At 38.0% G+C, this 19599-nt stretch overlaps 1 protein-coding gene across 2 annotated transcripts in view; it reads right to left on the reverse strand.

Annotated features, from left to right (window-relative positions):
• ARHGAP6 (Rho GTPase activating protein 6) overlaps positions 1 to 19599 on the reverse strand; it is a 322604-nt gene that overhangs the window by 39854 nt on the left and 263151 nt on the right. For both annotated transcript variants that reach the window (XM_013129608.3, XM_031051180.2), the window contains exon 3: positions 2614 to 2685. In XM_013129608.3, coding sequence (XP_012985062.2) covers positions 2614 to 2685 — 72 coding nt within the window. The remainder of the gene's footprint in view (positions 1 to 2613; positions 2686 to 19599) is intronic.

Genomic DNA, 19599 nt, shown 5'->3' on the forward strand with positions numbered 1-19599 from the left:
GAAACCCTGAGAAGCCTGGGGCCATATGCTGCTGCTGTCTGGGTTATTTTTGCCTAATGTGTTTGCTGTTGGAAACAAATATGAGCTGGCATGGGTTTCTTTTCACTCTGCTGACACAACATGGTGGGAACCCGATTCCTTCCAGTTTTCTGGTGCTCTGTAACCTTGCTGACCAACCTGATGCCCATGTCAATGCAGACATCCTGAAGGAAAGAGAGAAATATGGAGTCTGCTGTTTGAGTAGTACTGGGTTATCTTCCCCTCAAGAGTTAGTACTATATCATTTTATACATGGAAAGTGTATGTAAGCCATCTTTATAAATAAGAATAAGACAATGGAATTGGAGAGAAGGAGGATAAAAGCAAATGGGTAGATGTTTGAAATGCCTGAAGTGAAAAGAAGTTAAAAAAATAAATAAAGGGGGAAAAAAAGGAATTAAAATTAAGAGAATCAGCAGAGTGATTTTTAAAAATGCTTGGGTATAGTTAACCAGAAGATATGAGGAATGCTAGAAAACAGGAAGGAGATAAATATATACAGGGATGAGTAATTATAAAATTGATGACCTTTGCTGTGGGCAACTACTGTGTCCTAAATGGGAAAGCGCCCTCAGAAAATCCACTGTAATAAAACCAGAAAGTATATCCCAAAAAATACTAACTAAATGAAGTATGTGTGCTATCATACAAGTTAGACACACAGGAAAAGTTTCTGAACAGGAATGTAGTAGCAGAAAATAATATTATCTGTGAGTACTCAACCAGTGCAGTTGTGCAATTATCAGAAACAGAGGTCAGCTGAAAAAAAACGAGGCTACAAGGAATTCACTAAACAATACAAGGCAATGTTAGAAAATTTACTGTTTTAAACATCTTTGGCAACAGAGAAATAAAGCACAACTCCGGGTTAAGCATTTGCATCACTAAATTAAGCTATCATTTCCCAAGGCACCAAAGAGTCGTTTTAAGAGTTCTGGAAGTGCAATTGCAAAGATCCACCAGGTTTGGGTGACACAGCAAAATTTGGCCTTTGGTGAATTATCAGATCAGTTTATTATTGCTAAAAGAACTGCTACTGCAATGAAAAAAGTGGGAACAAAAGGGCAAAACGTATTTAAACTCTCAAAAGAGTTTCTAAATAGAAACTTTCAAAGGATAGCATCAAAGTTGTACCACACAAGGGGGTAGATAAAAAGATAAAAGCCCTCAGATCATCAAAAAATTGGGAGAGACAGAACATTTTAAAAACAAAAAGCAAGAAGTGATACAGAAGAGAAACCCACAGAGTGTCGTGAAATTCAGTACCTGGCAAATGCAATGAAAAGCATGGAAGGTTTTACACAGAACCGTGCTGCTTTGTACTTTTAACTGTGCGGAAGACTATGGGGAAAAAAAACAAAAACAAAAACAAGGAGAAAACTAAGCAACATAATGACTGATTCATTACGTTGCCACCAAATGCAATGTATTTACAGGAGCAGTACAAGATAGAGTTTTCCCAAAGATAGAAATGCCTTAAGATCAGTAAACCTCTTTCTAAAAGATTCCTTCTGCATGTGGGATCATTCATACATCAATTCTCATAACAAATGAAAGATTTGATACAAGCAATGCAACATGGGAGGCCACTGGATTTCTCCAAACAAATATGTCAGGAGACTTGCAGCTTTAGAAAGGTTAATGCAAATATTTTCTACAGCCATTTTTAACCCATGTATGAAGTCACCAAACAAAAATTAAAAGGAAAACATTTTCTTCCTTACAAATATCTAAAGTAACTTTCAAATGGGCATGTTCATTTTTTCAATGGAATTTCAAAGTCCCATCCTGCCAAACTTAATTATAAGCACTAACATCAGAACAACCAAATCAATTCTCTTGTTATGAATTTGTATGTTTGTGGATGTGCGTTTGTGAAACTGTGTTTTACTAATACTTTTCAGAACTTCTTTTCCAGGATGGAACACAAAGTTAGATGCACAATTACTTACATGCAGAAAACCACAATTTCAGCAGCACTTTCCAGGTCTCAACATCTAGACTTAGTTTAAATGACTGCAAATTACAGCCCAAATCCAGTGGATTAGGACCCAGCCCATAAAGCTGATTAGTGTCTAAAAAAAAAGAGTACAACCATACCTGTAAATCCACATCACATGGAGTCTATTAAAACCCAACTGATCAGTAGCACTGAAGCATTTATATATTTTAAACATGGGCTATTTTCCTAAGGTTAAAAAAAGAAATGCAAACCAACTGACTTGCTTGATTAGAGCTGATTTTATGTGCTTTGCAAATTGAACGAGGAGAGTGCAAATGCTTGTAAACAACCAGATCCCACATTCTGCACTGGGGAGAAAGAACAATGAAGAAAAGATGCCGTCCTTTAACTCCTCCTTTTCTCCCAGGAAATAACCTCTCGGTTGAAAAGATCTGGGTTATACTAATGACAAACAGAGACATCAAAATGTTTTTCAACTTTGAAATAAATACCTAGGCAGTACATCAGCTCAGTAACATTTTGCTTTCCATAAAGTACATATTTAAGACTAAAGAAATCTCATATGCAAAATTAAATACTAGAGCAGTAAATATGTACTCATGTAATTTTACCTTTGTCTCTGTTCTTCTCCTTTCCTAATGAGTCCAGTTTCTTTCTTAATGATTTCTTCCTCTTTTGTCCATCTGCAAGAGAGGGAAATAACAAAAAAGAAAAGGGAAGTAAATAAAGAGAAAGAATGCTGAACAAACTGCTGTACAAGCTGTAGGAACACGGAATGAGATGGACATGGTACTTGGAGTCAGGAGGGGTGCGGGGTACATTTCACAAAGACTAGGGACTCTCACAAGTGCTTCAGCACAAAGGAGTGTGCGCTGTTTACCTGAATGCCAAGGTTGTACTGGGGAACCAAAACGTAACCCTCTGCCTGCTACTGGGCACATCTACCCATGTGTGGTCACAGAGCCCATGTGGCAGAATGGAAAGCTGATTTTGAAGGCTTAACAATGGAGGTTTGTTGCTGGATGCTCTTGATAGCAATTACCATAAAAGGTACTGGGTTATCCCTCATCCATGGTCACAACAATGTGATTCAGGTGTGGAGCTGAAGGTATTATTTGGAGAAAGAGGATTACTAACCTCCAGGATAAATTCTGAGTATCAGTCACACCAGTTGGGTGATAGCTGATCACTTTCACATGACCCATCTGATCTGAACTCACACTGGGAGCTTGCTGTTTGGTACAGCATGTTTAGATTGGTTTAGATGGATTAGAGTCTCAGAGAAATTATTCTTCTGACACCCTATATTTAATCCAAGTTTTCACTGAGGTATTAGGGACCAAAGATTTTAAACAACACATAAGCAGGTTCATTCTTGAAACAATTACGTCAAAAGGTTGGCTATCATTATTTCCTCCAGCAGCATCTTTAATAATGAAAAGTCAACAAAACTGCATTTTATTTATTAGGTCTCAACAAATACCACGGATTAAGGCATGGGCCTGCTTTAACTTGTACTTTTTGAAATTTTTAAATTCCAAAGCAATAGAAAGGGTCTAACATAGGGACTAATGCTAACAGTAACACAGGCACCACTCTAGCTAAAGGTTAATGAACACGTAGCTTTGCCTTACTAGTTTTGTAATATGGCAAAAACTCAAAAATGAACACATCATATCTATATTCCACTTTTCAAGTGAGAAGGTCACCAAATGCTCTGTCTCAACATGTTTTTGTAGTTAGGCAAGCAGTGTCTTATGTGGTCTTTTACTGTAGGAACATATCACAAAGGAGTGAAGTGGATCTTCACCAATTAACACTTACCTTTGTAACTGCACGTAACAAGAGAACAAGCTGTTTCCCCAAAGTTTTCCCTCATCTCCAATTGAAAGCTGTGCCCAGAATATTACTCAACAGACAGCTGGAAAAACATCTGTCTTTTTCATAGTCAGTTAATATCCTTTTATTTTTAAATTAACATTTCCTTCTACCTTATGTAAATATGGTTTGACCAACTCCATTCGCATATTTGTGCCCTGTACTTATTTAGAGCATATCTACTCCCAGCACTCACTTAACTATGACACTCACTTCCTGTCTTTTGAGGTAGATTGTCATTTTCTGGTTATGTTAATTTCCCTTTTTCCACACCTGCCCCAGTAAGAGTTCATCTCTCTGAAGGAAGGCTGACTAGAACAGTATTCTTCATGAGAGTTCAGCAATATAATGCTGGTGATTCAGTGCCTGATACAGTCTGTGACTAGATTTTCCTTTTTCGTAGCTATATGACAAGTTTATAACTCAAAGACATACTTTGATTGATTAATATGCCCAGGCTTTTCACACCTTCTGACATTTCCATTTGATAAGACTGAGTTTATTACAGAAATTCTTTCACCTTTTGGCAATATGAATAGTTGGCAGCCTGCTTACATATACCTGAAAGCACTGCTTGTTTTTATAGGATTCCCTACTACCATTGTGTTCTGACTTTACATATTTATATTTATATAATTTCTATATTTTTCTATATTATATAGATTTTTATATTTTATAGATATTTCATGTATTAAAAAATAATTTCTAAATTATCATTAATTAAATACTGCTTCATAGTAACCTTTTGATACATGACTCACATTCCTTTGGAGTTTTAAAGCCTTATAAATAAATATAAATGGATCTCCAAAGATCCATTTATCGCTACTTTGACATTTCATTGAAGTCTACCAAGATGTAAAAATGAGAATCAAAGTCAAAATTGGATGGAAAATACAGTGTTTTGCTATTATTACCTAGACAACAGCAACTTCTGGAGTGTTTGAGTGCTGCATATTCAAACTAAACAGAAATACTGGAAAAATGAATGCTATTCAATACTGAACATAGGAAAAAATGGCATGCATATCCACACGGAAAATAAGTTAACAACTCCTAGGGACAAACTATGAATGCTTTCTCACGAACCTGTGATTCTATGCACTCCAACAATGAAGTAATTCCTCAGTAAATTACAGACTGAGACAATACTTGTGCGTTTGGCTCTGCAAACATTGAATTTTGGATACAAGTGATATTCAGGTCCAAAGGAATATAAAAAGCAGGAAACAGTTCTGGAGACGGACAAACCAGAAAATACAGAGCAAAGAAAGAAATCACAGAGTGACAGAAGAGAGAGACCTTGGGCAAAAGGGTGCATTTCCACTGAACGAAGTGCAGCTATGACCATTTACACTCAAAGTTTACCCCCTGGCAAGACAAAGAGAGCTTCACATGAAAATAAGATTGACAGAAATCTCAGTGAAAAGCTAAAGCTTAGGGGATCTGCCAAGAAGTCTGAGGTCAGTTCCAGTTCTCCTCACCCCCAACAAAAGATGTGATTAATTACAGTCTATGTTCTGTAAAAATAAATGTTTTGAAATAACTGTTGATTCAGGTTATATCAGGCATGAACACTGCTGAAATATTCATAGTGTGCTTAAAGACTTATGCAATTCCAGCCATTTAAAATCTTAAATTATTATAAGCACAATTCATTATAATAATAATGCTAAATACTATCTGCAGTGTGTTTTAAGAATATAATTAATATTCAAAGCATTCTTGCAAAACAGGCAAAACATTATTAGCTGAAATACTACTGTATCAGGTCAAAGTGCTATTAAATACGGATTGCTACTTTAATTTGCAGTTTGGGAATGTTTAAACCACAAAGTCATAAATGCTGTTGGGCTTTTACCCAGCCTTTTGTGTGTATAATTATCCCTTAATATCTTCTTTCTATAGATTAACAATTCACTGCTCCTCCAACAGTTCCACTCAAGAATATTAGCAAGACAACAGACATACTGAAAGGACAACAACTGTCAAAGCAAAGGAAGCTACATTTTTTTTCTGAAGAACAGCCACCCAGGCAGCTGTGCAGGTTAGGGGTTTATTGTGTTTTGTTGTTTTGGGGGGGGTTTAGGTTTTTTGTTTGTTTTTGTTTGTTTGTTGGTGTGGGGTTTTTTTTGTTTGCTTGTTTTTTTGCTTTTTTATTTGGTTGGTTGTTTTTTTTGTTTTTTTTTGGTGTGGGTTTTTTTGAGGGGTGTGTTACTTGATTTATTTTTTTGGGGGGGTGGGAAGGGGGCTAGGGTTGGGATTTTTTTTGAGGTTTTTTTTTTTGTTGTTTTTTTCCCCAGAAACAAACTTGGTTTGGACAATGCTTATTAATTTATATGTCTGCTGCATTTTTCACTGCAATGCATACATCACTCTCTGGGCATCTATATATTAAGACTAGAATGATGAATATTTAAAACCCCAAGAGCCTAGAATCAAACTCCTGAGTGCATATTAAATTGCTACATGACCTGTTTTTCCAAAGTCATGAGCACTTCCAGGTTCAGTTAATGCCAAAAAGACTTTTCTATTTGAAAAATTAGGTCATCTTTTTGACTCTGTCAGTGAACCCCAGCCCATGGAATACAAGAGTATTTGCACTGATAAACTGACTTTGGACAAGAATAGAGGAGCTTTACTTCTGAGAGTCTAATTTTTGGAAATTTGGGACAAAGTTGAAAATTCAGCTACAGTATCATCAGGAACATCATTTAATTACCAGTTACAATCTCAAATCCCAGATTTTATATAGCCCATTTCACAGCCTAAATTTCACTCTAGACAAGACCATGGTTCTACAAACTAGGTAATAAGAAGTAATTTTCATGCTGAGGATATGTAAATTTCAGCTTTAAATTAAAAAAAGGAAAGAAAGAGAACTTTGTATTTTTTTTGACATTGCTCTGTTGCTTTGCACAAGACCACTTAGCAACACCATGTATGACTTGAAGAGAGTGCAGGCTAATCCTGCTACTATTATTTACTCCCAGCTTGCTAAACTCAATTTTACACTTATGGAAATCAACAAGTCTATTTGGTACGTACAGGTGTTGCTTAGCATAAGGAAAAGTATTACAAAGTAGGTATAGGGGATTTGTTCAATTTGCATGGCTTACCTGGAGTTAATATTCAGGAACTCTTGGCCACCAGTTTCATATTATGTTACTTAATAGTCACCATGCTGAAGCCCTAATCCAATGTTTTTCATAATTAATATTATATGCACTAAAAATTATAACAGCACCTGAGCTTTCTAAGCCTGTTTTATGATACTATTCTTATAGTATTAGGCTTCAAATCACGGACAGTACCCTGTCAATAAGGTTGAAGTGAGCCTGTAACAAAAATAGGATTTTTCAGCATTTTCTTTCCCTATACATGGGCTTGTGATTATCTATAAGAATGGATGATCCTTTTATGTTACTTACATGAAAGGACACGGTTTTGCTAATCAAAAATGCAATTCATAAATTTATGCAGATATTTTAAGCTAATTTAATTCAGTGGGGTTTCAAAAAAAGAGATCTTTTGTTGCTTACAGGGTTTCTGAGTAAAGAGAACTCCCCTCCCCATCGATTAGCAACTTCCTTTGCTTATGAGAATGGTGCTTATTATCCATTTGGAAAAAAAAAATTGTCATGTTCTACAATTACGGGGTTTTTTTCACACTGTATAATGAGAGTTGTTACACAAGAGGTGAATATAATATGTATAGCTCATTTATCAAAACAGAAATGGATGGAAAAGTTGACACTGAGATTTCTAAAATACTTCTTCATAGTAGATATCTTTATGGCTGTTTTCCTTTAATAGCATTAGTAATGGATCTAATTGCATTTCAAGAAAAAAAAAGTATTTTCTAAAACGTAATCCATTCAGTCTTGAAAATCACTGTCCGTGGCACCACAAAGCACCAAGTTGGGCTCCTGTTAAGAACTTGTTGGTTCACGTCACTCGTTGAGAACAACGCATTTCCCAAATGCCAGCCTCCTGCACTCAGCCTGAGAGCTTGAATGCCAAGCAACAGTCTCTCTTGCCTGTGCAAGTACTACTGCAAGTAATAGAGACTCTTTAATCAGAAAACATTGCTAAATTCTGTTGACAGAGCACAGCAAAGACAAGACTGTGCTTCATTCATTTACAGTAGTGCAGTGTTTCTGGTTGAAGTTGCTTCTTTGGGTCACTATACAAAACAAATTTGCTTCTGAATGCACATTTAGAGCTACTCTCCTGAGGAGGGTTCTGGTTTTATTTGGCCATTTCTGTGACTATAAATGTCCATCTTGGAATATTTATTTAGATTAACTTGTTGAAATGCCCTGTCCTCATACAGTAACTTCCAAAGCACTGCCAGCTGCAGCACAGATGGAGCATAAACAATTTCAACCAGAGAACCAGCAGCTACGGATTTTGGCAAAGAAAGCAATATGCAAACAGAATGGCTGAGCCTCGGGCATTTTGACCAAATAGTCATAGAATACTAGGTTGGAAACCCTTTTAAGGGCAACAGTGAGAAAATGGGTGAGGTGTGGGGGAAGCTGACAGCACAGGAGATTATGTTCTCTGCAATACAGTGTATACAATCATAGAATGGTTTCAGCTGGAAGGGACCTTAAAGATCACCCAGTTCCAACCCCCCTGCTATAGGCAGGAACACTTTCCACTAGACCAGGTTGCTCAAAGCTCCATCCAGCCTGCCCTTGGTATACCCACCCCTCAATACCACCACTTGAGGAAGCTCACAACCATCAGACCAAAGTGTGCTTTTCATAGAATCATGGAATGTTTTGGGTTGGAAAGGACCTTAAGATCATCTAGGTCCAACTCCCCTGCCAATGGGCAGGGACACCTCATTCTAGACCATAAAGTCGACAGTGAGGGATGCCTCACCCTAGAAACATGTCACCCAATGCTCTGTGTAACCTGGCCTTGAACACTGCCAGGGATGGAGCATTTGCCACTTCTTTGGGCAGCCTTTTCCAGTACCTCACCACCCTCACAGTAAAGAACTTTTCATCCTCTTCTTCCTCATCCCTCTTTGATAACCTGGGGTTAGTGCATCTTCTTCAGATACAGGCTTCCATCCCTCTGGGCTAAGCCATTACTGACTGTTAAAATGAAGGATAGAGGGATTACAAAATCCAAATGTACAGGTTTAAGTGGTGCAGCTGCTGGAATTTTAAATCCTGCATTACACACTATCTCTTTACTGTACAACAGTAAGAATTCAGTCATGCTGGTATATGAATTACATTATTTATCTAGGAAGTATTCATAACTTGCCATGGAACTTGACCAGAAGGCAAAACTGTTGGAAACCTCACCTGCTTCAAAATACCCGAGTTTTATTAATCAAATAACACTTTACAGTAATCTTTTGTAATTCTGATATAATACATAGTTTGCTTGCCAGGTATTAATAGATTTTCAATGATGCACATCAATTCTGAAAGCAGAGACGATATACCAATTTATACCCGCTGAGCACATTACCAGTAAACTGTCCTGTCTTTTAAAGAAACACATCTAAAAAGTGTAGGTTCAAACTAGAATCAAATCTGTTTGAGTGAAAAAAGCACTATTTCTATTGAAGCTTATTCTCAAGGTCTATTTCTATCAGAGAGAGTCATGTCCCACCCTGCTGAACAAAAAATGCTATGTGTTGGAAAGCACCTGGATAGAGATAGAGACTATAGCTGTAAGAAGATAGGTACAAAACCTTCTTCACAAAAAAAAAGAAAAGTAAGCTTACTTTAGGCAATGCTATAATTCAGATACCAAATATTACTCAATTCCCGTGGACAGAGGAATTGTAAGAAAACACATTTCAGCTTCACTTGCCTACATCTTCCTGAGTGTATACAAGGTTTTAAAGAGTCTCCAAGTATATAAGTTAAAAGAAAATAACTACTTTGGTGGTTTCAAATATACATTTCCATGATTCTTTGTCATGAGGAACTTGAGTTAACCAGTAGGCAAGTGCAGTGGAATGTAGTTGAAGGGTGAGAACCAAATGTTAGTAGATAGGGTATATAGGATTCAGGCTCTGGAGCAAGGTCAGGTCTCCAGAAGCCACAGCCAGAGGGAGGGGGCTGTCAGCACAGACGACCCTGAAAGAAGAGCCGGGAAGGAGCTGCTTTCTAGATTTGCCCAAGGCCAATGCACTCCCTCTTCTGCTTAAGGCAAGAAGAAACCCTCGTCAGACATACTTCTCTAATGCACTTTTGAAAGCGGCAATACACGTAAGATAACAGAAATAAATCTGATTTTCAACTGAAATTTTTTAAAGACATATAACAGAAGAGTACAGATGTTGAAGCAAAACTCTGCCAAGTAGAACACGAAAATTAATAGGCTGCTAAATCAGTGTTATTAATAAAGGTTCAAAACCTTTGCACATGAAATATAGTTATTGGTATTTATTCTTTAGCTTTGAATTGTAATAAAGCACAAAATCATAAATCACTATAGAATCACCACATGCTTACGTGGATTATTTGCAAAGCACAGGTCAGCCCGGTTTACTGTTCAGCAACAAAAGGCTGGTACTGCATCAAGTAGACAGATTTGGCACAGTACAATCAGAATACCTCTGTTACGCTAGTGTTCTCATACAGATTTAGAAAACTAACAAAAAGAATCAAACACACCTATGTTGCAAAACATAGTGCCTTGGAGCATCTGTATATGCATTTTGCTTCCTAACACTGGTTCGCTCAGGCTGTGTGTCTGAGCTTTTCAATGCGGCAAATGATCATGAGTAATATTTCAAAATGAATGCTGAGATTTCCACATGGCACACTAATACAAACAAAATAGCGAATGTATTTATACATCCAGTCAACTATTTCAAGGAAATGACATTAGCTAGGATTTTTCTTTATGTCTCAGAAGTAATGTCTAAGCTCAATGGGACTTCACAAGAAATGAATGCATGCAGTAGTCTCTGTATCTGGATTTACAAGAGCAGTACCCTAAACTCACAACAGTCAGCAGCTAAATAACCAACTGCAATAACAGTTAAGACCTCTGGTCATGATGCCATCTTCAGTAAGCATGTCTCATGACATTTATATACAGAAATGTGAATCATAATATTTTTCTATTTATCTTTGGAGTTTCAGCAAGATTGCTTCCCTTCATTGTGACACCTACTGAAACCTGCCCAATAAGCTCCACAGCAAATCATTCCCTCAACATCCATCCTTGTCCCCACTGCCTCCCTCTGTCTTCACAAAACACACCTACACAATAGGTTGATTCTTGGCAGTTGCATGAATCTTTCTTTTAAAGGTGTTGAGTTGTACACTGTTTTTTCCTTGTTCACATTAACAGTGTCATTGATTTCACTAAGAAGCCTTGCATTTTCTACTTCTATTTTCTACACATATAGCACTGAACAAAATTCATTGTGCTTCTCAAAGCTCCTAGCTGTTCATCAAAACCCAAGTAATTATTAAAAAGACAAACTTTTTTGTAGTGAGTTTTGAGTAAGTAAAAACACCTGATTTTAAAACTATTAGCTTGTCTCTGATAGGATATGCTCAATAAAGTATTCCTGATGTAAACAGACATGTAAAGCAGATACAAGAAAAACAATAGAAAGCAATTTGCTGAGCATTAATCTATTTAAAAAGAAAAGTCTCATAGCAAAATTTAAAAAGGAACACATTACCAACTTTGTTTAGATAATAAATTATTTCCCCTTTTCTACCATTAGAAAAATTACATTCTTGCAATCTTTATGTATTTCCATTTTGTTCTTGTCTCAACGTTGAGAAAAAATCAAATTGAAAAAAAAAATTAAAAGAAATTTCTGCAAGTTCTCTTACTATGAGGAAAAAAAAAAAAATCTATTTTTGGCTTGCTTATCTCCCTGCCTGGAAAAGATCCCGTCACCTTCTCTTTGACAAACTCTTGTGTAGCAGAGTGCAAGGCTGCATCTTCTTCCAACTTCTACCCTGCAGCATCTGTGACTTCTTCTAGCTTAAAACATTTAGACAATTGTGGGTTTTGGTTTTATTTTCCCAAGAGGAAAAAAATATTCTCAGAAAAATACATATTTCCATGGAAAATTTGAATTGGAGGGGAAGCTGCCATCTAACAATCAGCAAGATGTACAGTTTTCACCTCTGACCAAGTCTGATACAACAAGCCTGATACAGTGTATCTAAGATTTACTAATGTAGCGTAAAGGAACAGAATTTAGCTCACAGTCTTGTCTTTAATGTAATCTTCTTGAACACTGCAATATGGAAAGAAAATCCATGGACTCATGGTTGGCATTAAGAGGGGTGATAATAAGGCTTTTCACTTAAAAGATACACTGATGCCAACTCAAATGCATTCAGTCTGTAATCCCATAGCTCCACAAAGTATAGGCTACAGTTTACTTAGATGCTTTCTGTTACAACACCCTGTGAAGTATATAACATGGTCAGTGATTAAAAACAATGAGCAGTTTGGAGCCCCAACAAAAAATGCAAGTCCAGATAAAAATCATAGTCACCCTCAGTGTTAAGGAAAATGGGTAATGAAATACAATGATGAGTAATGCAAGCAAAAAACACATCCAAAAAACTGTTCTCTGCCAAAACAGGCAACAAGCAGAGAACGCACAATTCTGAATTCCCATTTTTATTCAAAGCTTAACTACAATATATTGGTGGCAAAGTGCACCAATGAACAATAAAAATTCAGAAAGCCCATCTATGCATGTTTCTCTCATTTCAGAGTTGAGGTTGTCTTAGCACTCAGTCTGTAATCACACACTTATATGGCCTTACTCCTTCAAATTCACCTTACTAAAGTAAGTCGTACAGGAGAGTAATGCTCACTTCATGTGAACAGATGCACAGCATCACACACCTGGTAGAACTGGCTACAAAACTTGCATGCAAGATGTACAACAGCGCATGTTCAAACAGCATAAGCAGTATCTTCCCTTTAATGACTGGGACTACATTTAGGTTTCTAAACCCAACCTTAGATTATACTCATTGCAATTAATTGAACGAATTGACAAAAAGACTTGGCAGTAAAATGAAGGATTACCTTCTCTCTCCCCAGATGTCCCAGTAAGTCTAAAAAAAAATCCCCCAGAAAATGGAACACTTGCTGTAATTACTGAAACTACTGTGTATGACCTAGTTGCTGTTAACAATAAGAAACTGTGTGGATATACATTCTTGTCACAGGTGGCATCAACACAGTAAACAGACTTCTTAGGAAAAGCAGTTAATCTCTTTTATTACACTTGGTACACTTGCTAAAATAGCTGGGTAACATGTTTATTGCCAGTTCTGGTAAGTAAAGACAAATTCTGTCTCAGCTTTGGATTTTCACTCCAAATATTTGAGAAACATTAAAATAAACCCAAAGGCACAGACTAAATATGCAACAGTTGTACAAGGCAAAAATTAGACTTCTGTATGTAGTACATGTTAAAACCAAAACACTACATCAACATAACTTCACAACTGTGACCCAAGCCAACAATAGTGAGATCATTCAGCAGAGATGAATGCCCTGGCCTTACCCCAACCTACCACACGTACTGCAGTCTGCTGCATCTGGTCTGTTAACAGTTCCAGGCCAACACATAACCTCAATATCCAATCTTAGCTACATCAGTCTTGTATTTTGAAGATGAGACTGGAACAAAGATATTTCACCACATCAATTTGAAAATAGGGGACTGAGCTCTTTTGTTAATAGTCTTCCTACATAAACTGAAGTTTGATAGTATCCCTGTGATACTCTACTGAAAGATGGTTAGTACCAGGGTTCATTAATATTAATTATAAGAAAAGAATAACATATGAAAAATAAAAAGATACTTCTAGGGTTCCTGCCCAGTAGGACTTATAAACTGAGTGATCCCAGGCATTTGAAATCTGACTTAGTGCACACACAAACAAAAGATCCCATGTTAACTTTCTCAGAGCTGAAATTCTGAGATAATTTAGGAGGTTAGAACCAAATGTTTAATAAGAAAAACAGTGAGATTCAGGGAAGGGTTAGACCTAAAACAAAAGCAATACCTAGAATACCTAAAACCTAGATAATATATTCCCCTTGCTTACTCAAATTCTACTGCATCCACACTAAATTATTTTTTCTGAACTTTAATAGGTAGAATAATTCAGCATAAGCTTTCATTTTTCTCCCTTTTTAGGGAATATAAAGGAACACCTTTTTCTAGGTAGTTTTGCTCTACCTCAATGCTTTATAACTGTCTAGTCCTACAATTGCCTTCAGCACAAGAACCCATTCTGATATCTGGTCCTTCAAGTCTTTTCAGTTTCTTCACCTTCCTCATCTTCAAAAGTCACTTTGAACATGTCATCCCCTTAAGGATGAACATTAGGATATCAAGAGGGCTCATCAATTCTGCAATCTTAAAGTAAAGCTCTGCTAATGTTACCTTAAACTGATAGATCTGCTAAACTAAGCTTAAACACAGCTATAAGATGATCCACTATTTGAGCCTATATTCTTATCATAGGATTCAGGGGTCATTTAAATCTGCAAATCAGTGGGGCAGGGTGCAGCTCTCTAAAGACTTCAGTGGTAAACCCATCCACACACATGCTGGGTCTTGCTCACTGTTCCCTTGCCCCCAGTTTGTGCTGAGAATAAGTTCTGGTGACCAAAACCCTGCACAGTTGCGTACATCAAAACAGAGCCTTGACTCATAGCTGGAGCTATAATGTATGAGTGCAATAAAAACACAGATACTTGTCCTAGTTGTAACTGCTGCAATGACAACATTTCAGCAGAAAAAATAATAATGTTTCTCCTTTTATTTTTTATCATCATCAGCCCATGAAAGGCACTTTTTTTCCAGCAGGTAATTTCAAACACTCAGCTGCAATATTTAGCTGCAGGTGTAAAACAGTAGTCTCCAGGCTGATATACATTAAAAGGCTTCACAACTTTTGTTTGATGTCTCTATGAATAATTATAGGCTGACCCAAGCTTGTCAAAACAAATCAAAACAAAGCTAACACACAAGCAGATATGTGCTCTGTGTGCCTGTTCTCTCTCTTCAGTGTCTGGAATCAGTTTTGAGTCCAAGCTGCACTGTGTGGGTAATGGCAATGAACATGCCTTTTATAACAACTTGCTAATTTAGCCTGTTAACTCTCAGATGCATCATTGTCAATGGGAAATTATAAAGGTGGGGAGAGAAAAAGGGACCAGTTTGGTCTGTGTGCTCTCAGTTGATATGCTTCAACCATTGCATAAACCCTGTGTGACAAAGACTGGTACCACCAGGATGATTACCCACCTACTGGTTTCTTCTTCCTACAGAAGCTGAGACTGTGAGGCAGGCAGCCTATGCTCCCAAAGTGGGAGGCAACATATGAATCAGTAACAAATTATGACCTACCCACAAAAGGCAAAATAAATAATTACAAGTGACAATATGTAGCATCATTTTTATAATGCAGACATAAAGCCTTAGAATAGGATACAGAGGTTTTGTGTAAAAGAAGAAAATCTTACCTACTACTTCGCCATCATCTATAAAGATCCCTTTCTTCCCCCCACTGAATCAATGTCTTCACTCCTTCTTCCAAAGCAGTTCCTACTGATGCCCTCTCCCAGCCCTAGCAGATAGGGTTGGACAAGAATAAGTGGGATGTTTTCTTACAAAAGCCATTTTGGGCAGTGCTGTGGCAAGAAGCACTATTGTGACACCTCTGCTTTATATAAGTAAAAGCAGTATTAAACAGATATAAGTAGCAATACAGCTGTTTTCTGGCACTTCTCTAGAAATCCCCCCAGGTTTGTCTTTTTAAAAGAAAATTTTTAAAGAAATTCAACAGAAGAATATCATATACACTCTTGAGCAGTCAACAGCACTTACTAAATTGTTTTCCCAGACCTCAATTCAGGCATCAGTGCTTCTCCTTTATCAAGAACCTCATCTGTATTTGGCTATCGAAGAGGTAAGAGGAAGGAAGATGGAAACTCCCTGGGGGAAATTCCTTGCCCACAAGACTTCTACGTGCTTAGTCTTTTGCTATCCACAACCTTTCCTCAGAGCTTTGGAGAGTACACACGGTGTGATAGCAGCATATGGGTTTTTTATTTTGCTGCCCAGACACATACCTGTTTCTTTTGTATCCCAGGACTATGCAGGCAGCTGGACTGTTATTGCAGTAATAATGCAATTTACCTAATCATACCAAGATGATATTGTGCAGAAACCTTACCTGTGTGACTACAGCATAGAACAGTATTACCAGTGAGAAATACAACTGACCAACTTCTGGAACTCTAAGAGATTTATTCATGTGAAAACATGAACAGCTTCCCATTATTCTTTGTTGACACTATGAAGAAAACATGTCCTGCTTGTGCTGTCATAAGGAACAAAGTGATGACAACTAAGAAAATCCATAAAACACAAAACATCATTGACACATGATTTGAATGGGGCTATTTGTTTACATAGAGGAAGATTGGAAGTCAAAGACTTGCTGCCAGGAAGATCAGAAGCAAAGACGGCATTTCTATCTGAGTTACTAGAAATATTGTCCACATTTCTGCTTGTCATTGTACAGGTAAACAAACGTATGCTCCTATACTTCTGCACTACTGAGATCAACAAAAGTTCCTCAGAAGTGCAGTAGCTGTCACAAACATCAACACTGGGAGATGTCAAAATGCAGATGAAAAGTCAGGAATAACAAAGATAGCTGGACTTGGCAGACAGTGGATATCACACCATGGTTATGACAGCAGAGAGGCCTCTTTCACAGAGGTGAGGAAGAGCTGGCTCTGTGGCACATGGTAGCCCCAGGACACACAGCACTGTAGGGAACTGGGCCTGAAAAATGCACAGATCCTACCTGTCCATCCCTGCATTGTCCTCCCCTTCCAATAAATGAGTTTTCAAAGAAGAAATTAGTATATAAGAAATCCAAGCCAAATGTATAAGGTTTGGCTCTTATTTTCATTGAGATGCCCTACCATTTAGCATGAGCCACTGCTTACAAGTCTTTGTCAAGTTTACAGTCTGAAGAGCTAAAAGAATTTCAAATAATACTTTCAAGGGCTTTAATGGGATGGTCAAAGCCTTTTGTAACAACTCTGCTGCAGCATTTCTACTCGTCTGAACGCTGGCTTTGCCTACATACTTTCCCTCTTCTCTGATAGACAATTCCTTAATTTTCACAACACAGGCTTAGCGAAGTGGGACAGGACCGTGAAGGAGGAGAGTTATAATCATATGTTTAGGAAACTGATCTGACGAAACCTCATCCAATGTCTCCTCTGCTCAAGAGATACCTGGAGCCTATGAACAGAAGAAAATGAAGTCCTCTTCTGCTCCAATCTGTTTTACTTGAAAAAGCTATCTGACTTACCGTATCTTGCAAAGACATGACCAAAAGGTTCATCTTTCTCCCTAGTTACATGCAAGGTCACACAAAATTGGAAAGTCATCAAAACAAAAGCACACCTAAGGTGAATTTCACCCTAGGTTTTTTTTTTTCCTACTATAAGAAGTCTGATTTCCCTGAAATGAGAAAACTACAGTCTATTCTAAACAGCAGCCGTGAGGACCTGTCAGCAGAATTGTACTGTTGTGCCATTCAGAATGTTAGACAGCAAAGTAAAAACCTCCCACAGAATAACTGCATTGGTAGAGAAACTGTGTAATGCTCCGCTCAGAAATGATAGCCTCTTGCAATTTAACATACTAACCCAGAGAGAGCATAAACAATTCTTGGTCTATCTGCTGGTGGCAGATGGGAGAGTAACATGGGAACTGAAAAAAATATGTTGATTACAGAATGTGAAAGACAGGTATGAGATAAAAAAACCCAAGAGAACAGAAACAAACCTGAATTAATTCTGTCATATCTAAAAATAATAGCTCTTGATCAATTCACACTCCTTCTAATTGTCTACTGCAGTGCAGTTGTAGGATATGTTAAATGATGTGCTGGTTAAATAAATTCCTGTGGGAGGTGGTCCCCTCTCTGTGACCACAGGACATTTAACTAACAAATGTCAGTAATGCACTTCATTAAAGGTAATGGCTACAGTATAGTGGAGAAGAGGGATTACATATGGAGCACTGCATTCTATGCATTCCTCTACAAATGTGGGAATAGCCAGCTCTGTCCTAAAGTGCTAACCAACTGCACTTGCTGATACAAAGGGGGCTTCTAAGCATGGGAGGACTAAAGCATTTATGAAGAAGCAACCAATAATGGCATGATTGTGATTGCAAAGATAAGGGAGATGCTTCTGTACTCTAACTTACCTTCCAGCAAGCATGTTTGCACAAACACTTATTACCTAACAATTAATTTTTACTTTCTACAATACCTACGCCAATAAACGGAATTACTCAAATGCCTGTAGGAAGCAAATGCCCAGCAGGCACAAGCATGTTCTAATGTCATTCACTTGCAAGTTTTGAAAAACTGTCAAAAGAACCACAAAGAATCCCAAAGAGTTTTCTGTATTCTCTAATATATCGATTATCCCACTGACTTCTGCTCCTCAATATTTTCATGTGGCATTCTCTGAAGTAGAAGAGAGCTGAAGAGCACATCTCAAGATAGACAGAGGTCCAGAGGGACCACAACATGCTCAAGAATTGGGCCTGAGTGAACCTCATGAGGTTCAATGAGGCCAAGTGCAAGGTCCTGAAACTCGGTTGGGCACCCTGGTATCAATACAGGCAGGGGAATAAAAGGATTGAAAGCAGCTGTGTGGAGAAGGACTAGTGGGTACGGATAGACAAAAAGCTGAACATGAGGCAGCAATGTGACCTCACAGCCCAGAAAGCTCATTGTATGCTGACCTGCATCAAAAGGAGGGTGGCCAGCAGGTCAAAGGAGATGATCCTGCCCCTCTACTCCATTCTCATGAGACCCCCACCTGGAGTACTGCGTTCAGCTCTAGGGTCCCCAGTACAAGCCAGACATGGACCTTTTGAAACAGGTCCAGAGGAGGGCCATGTATATCAGAGGGCTAGAACACCTCCAATCAGGAAGGGCTGAGATAGTTGATCAGCCTGAGTGCTGATCAGCCTGAAGAAGAAAAGGTTCCAGGAGGGCCTCATTGTGGCCTTTCAGTACTTAAAGGAGGCTTATAAAAAGAGATGGGAAAAGACTTTTTAAGCAGGGACTGTTGCGAGAGGATGAGGGGTAATGGCTTTAAACTAAAAGAGAGAAGATTTAAACTAGGAAGAAATCTTTTACAATGAGGATGGTGAAACACTAGAACAGGTTGCTCAGAGAAGCTGTGAATGCCCCATCCCTGGAAATATCTGAGGCCAGGTTGGATGGGGCTCTGAGCAACTTGATCCAGTTGAAGATGGTGCTGCTCATTGCAGGGGGTTGGACTAGCTGACTTTTAAAGGTCCCTCCCAACCCAAACTATTCTATGATTCTATATGCATATGTATACTCTATTGTGTGGTATGGTATTACCTCCATGTAGGTATATTCATCTCCTACTGGAACTGCCAGTAAGCATTTCAGGCTGCCAGAAAGTATTGCAGTGCCCTTAGTGATCCAGTTCCTCCCATGAATGTCCTGTAAAATTGCTTTCATATTGATGAAACATTTTTTTGAGGGATCAGGGGAGCTGTGGTGGGGCTTAAAGACGCTGATCGCATCCACCTCACGACAAACTGGTAGACTGCTGTAACTGGTAAGTTTGATTTCGTTGGTTTTGGTAGGACT

Source organism: Melopsittacus undulatus, chromosome 2 (genome assembly GCF_012275295.1).
Source record: "Melopsittacus undulatus isolate bMelUnd1 chromosome 2, bMelUnd1.mat.Z, whole genome shotgun sequence".
Taxonomy (NCBI): Eukaryota; Metazoa; Chordata; class Aves; order Psittaciformes; family Psittaculidae; genus Melopsittacus; species Melopsittacus undulatus.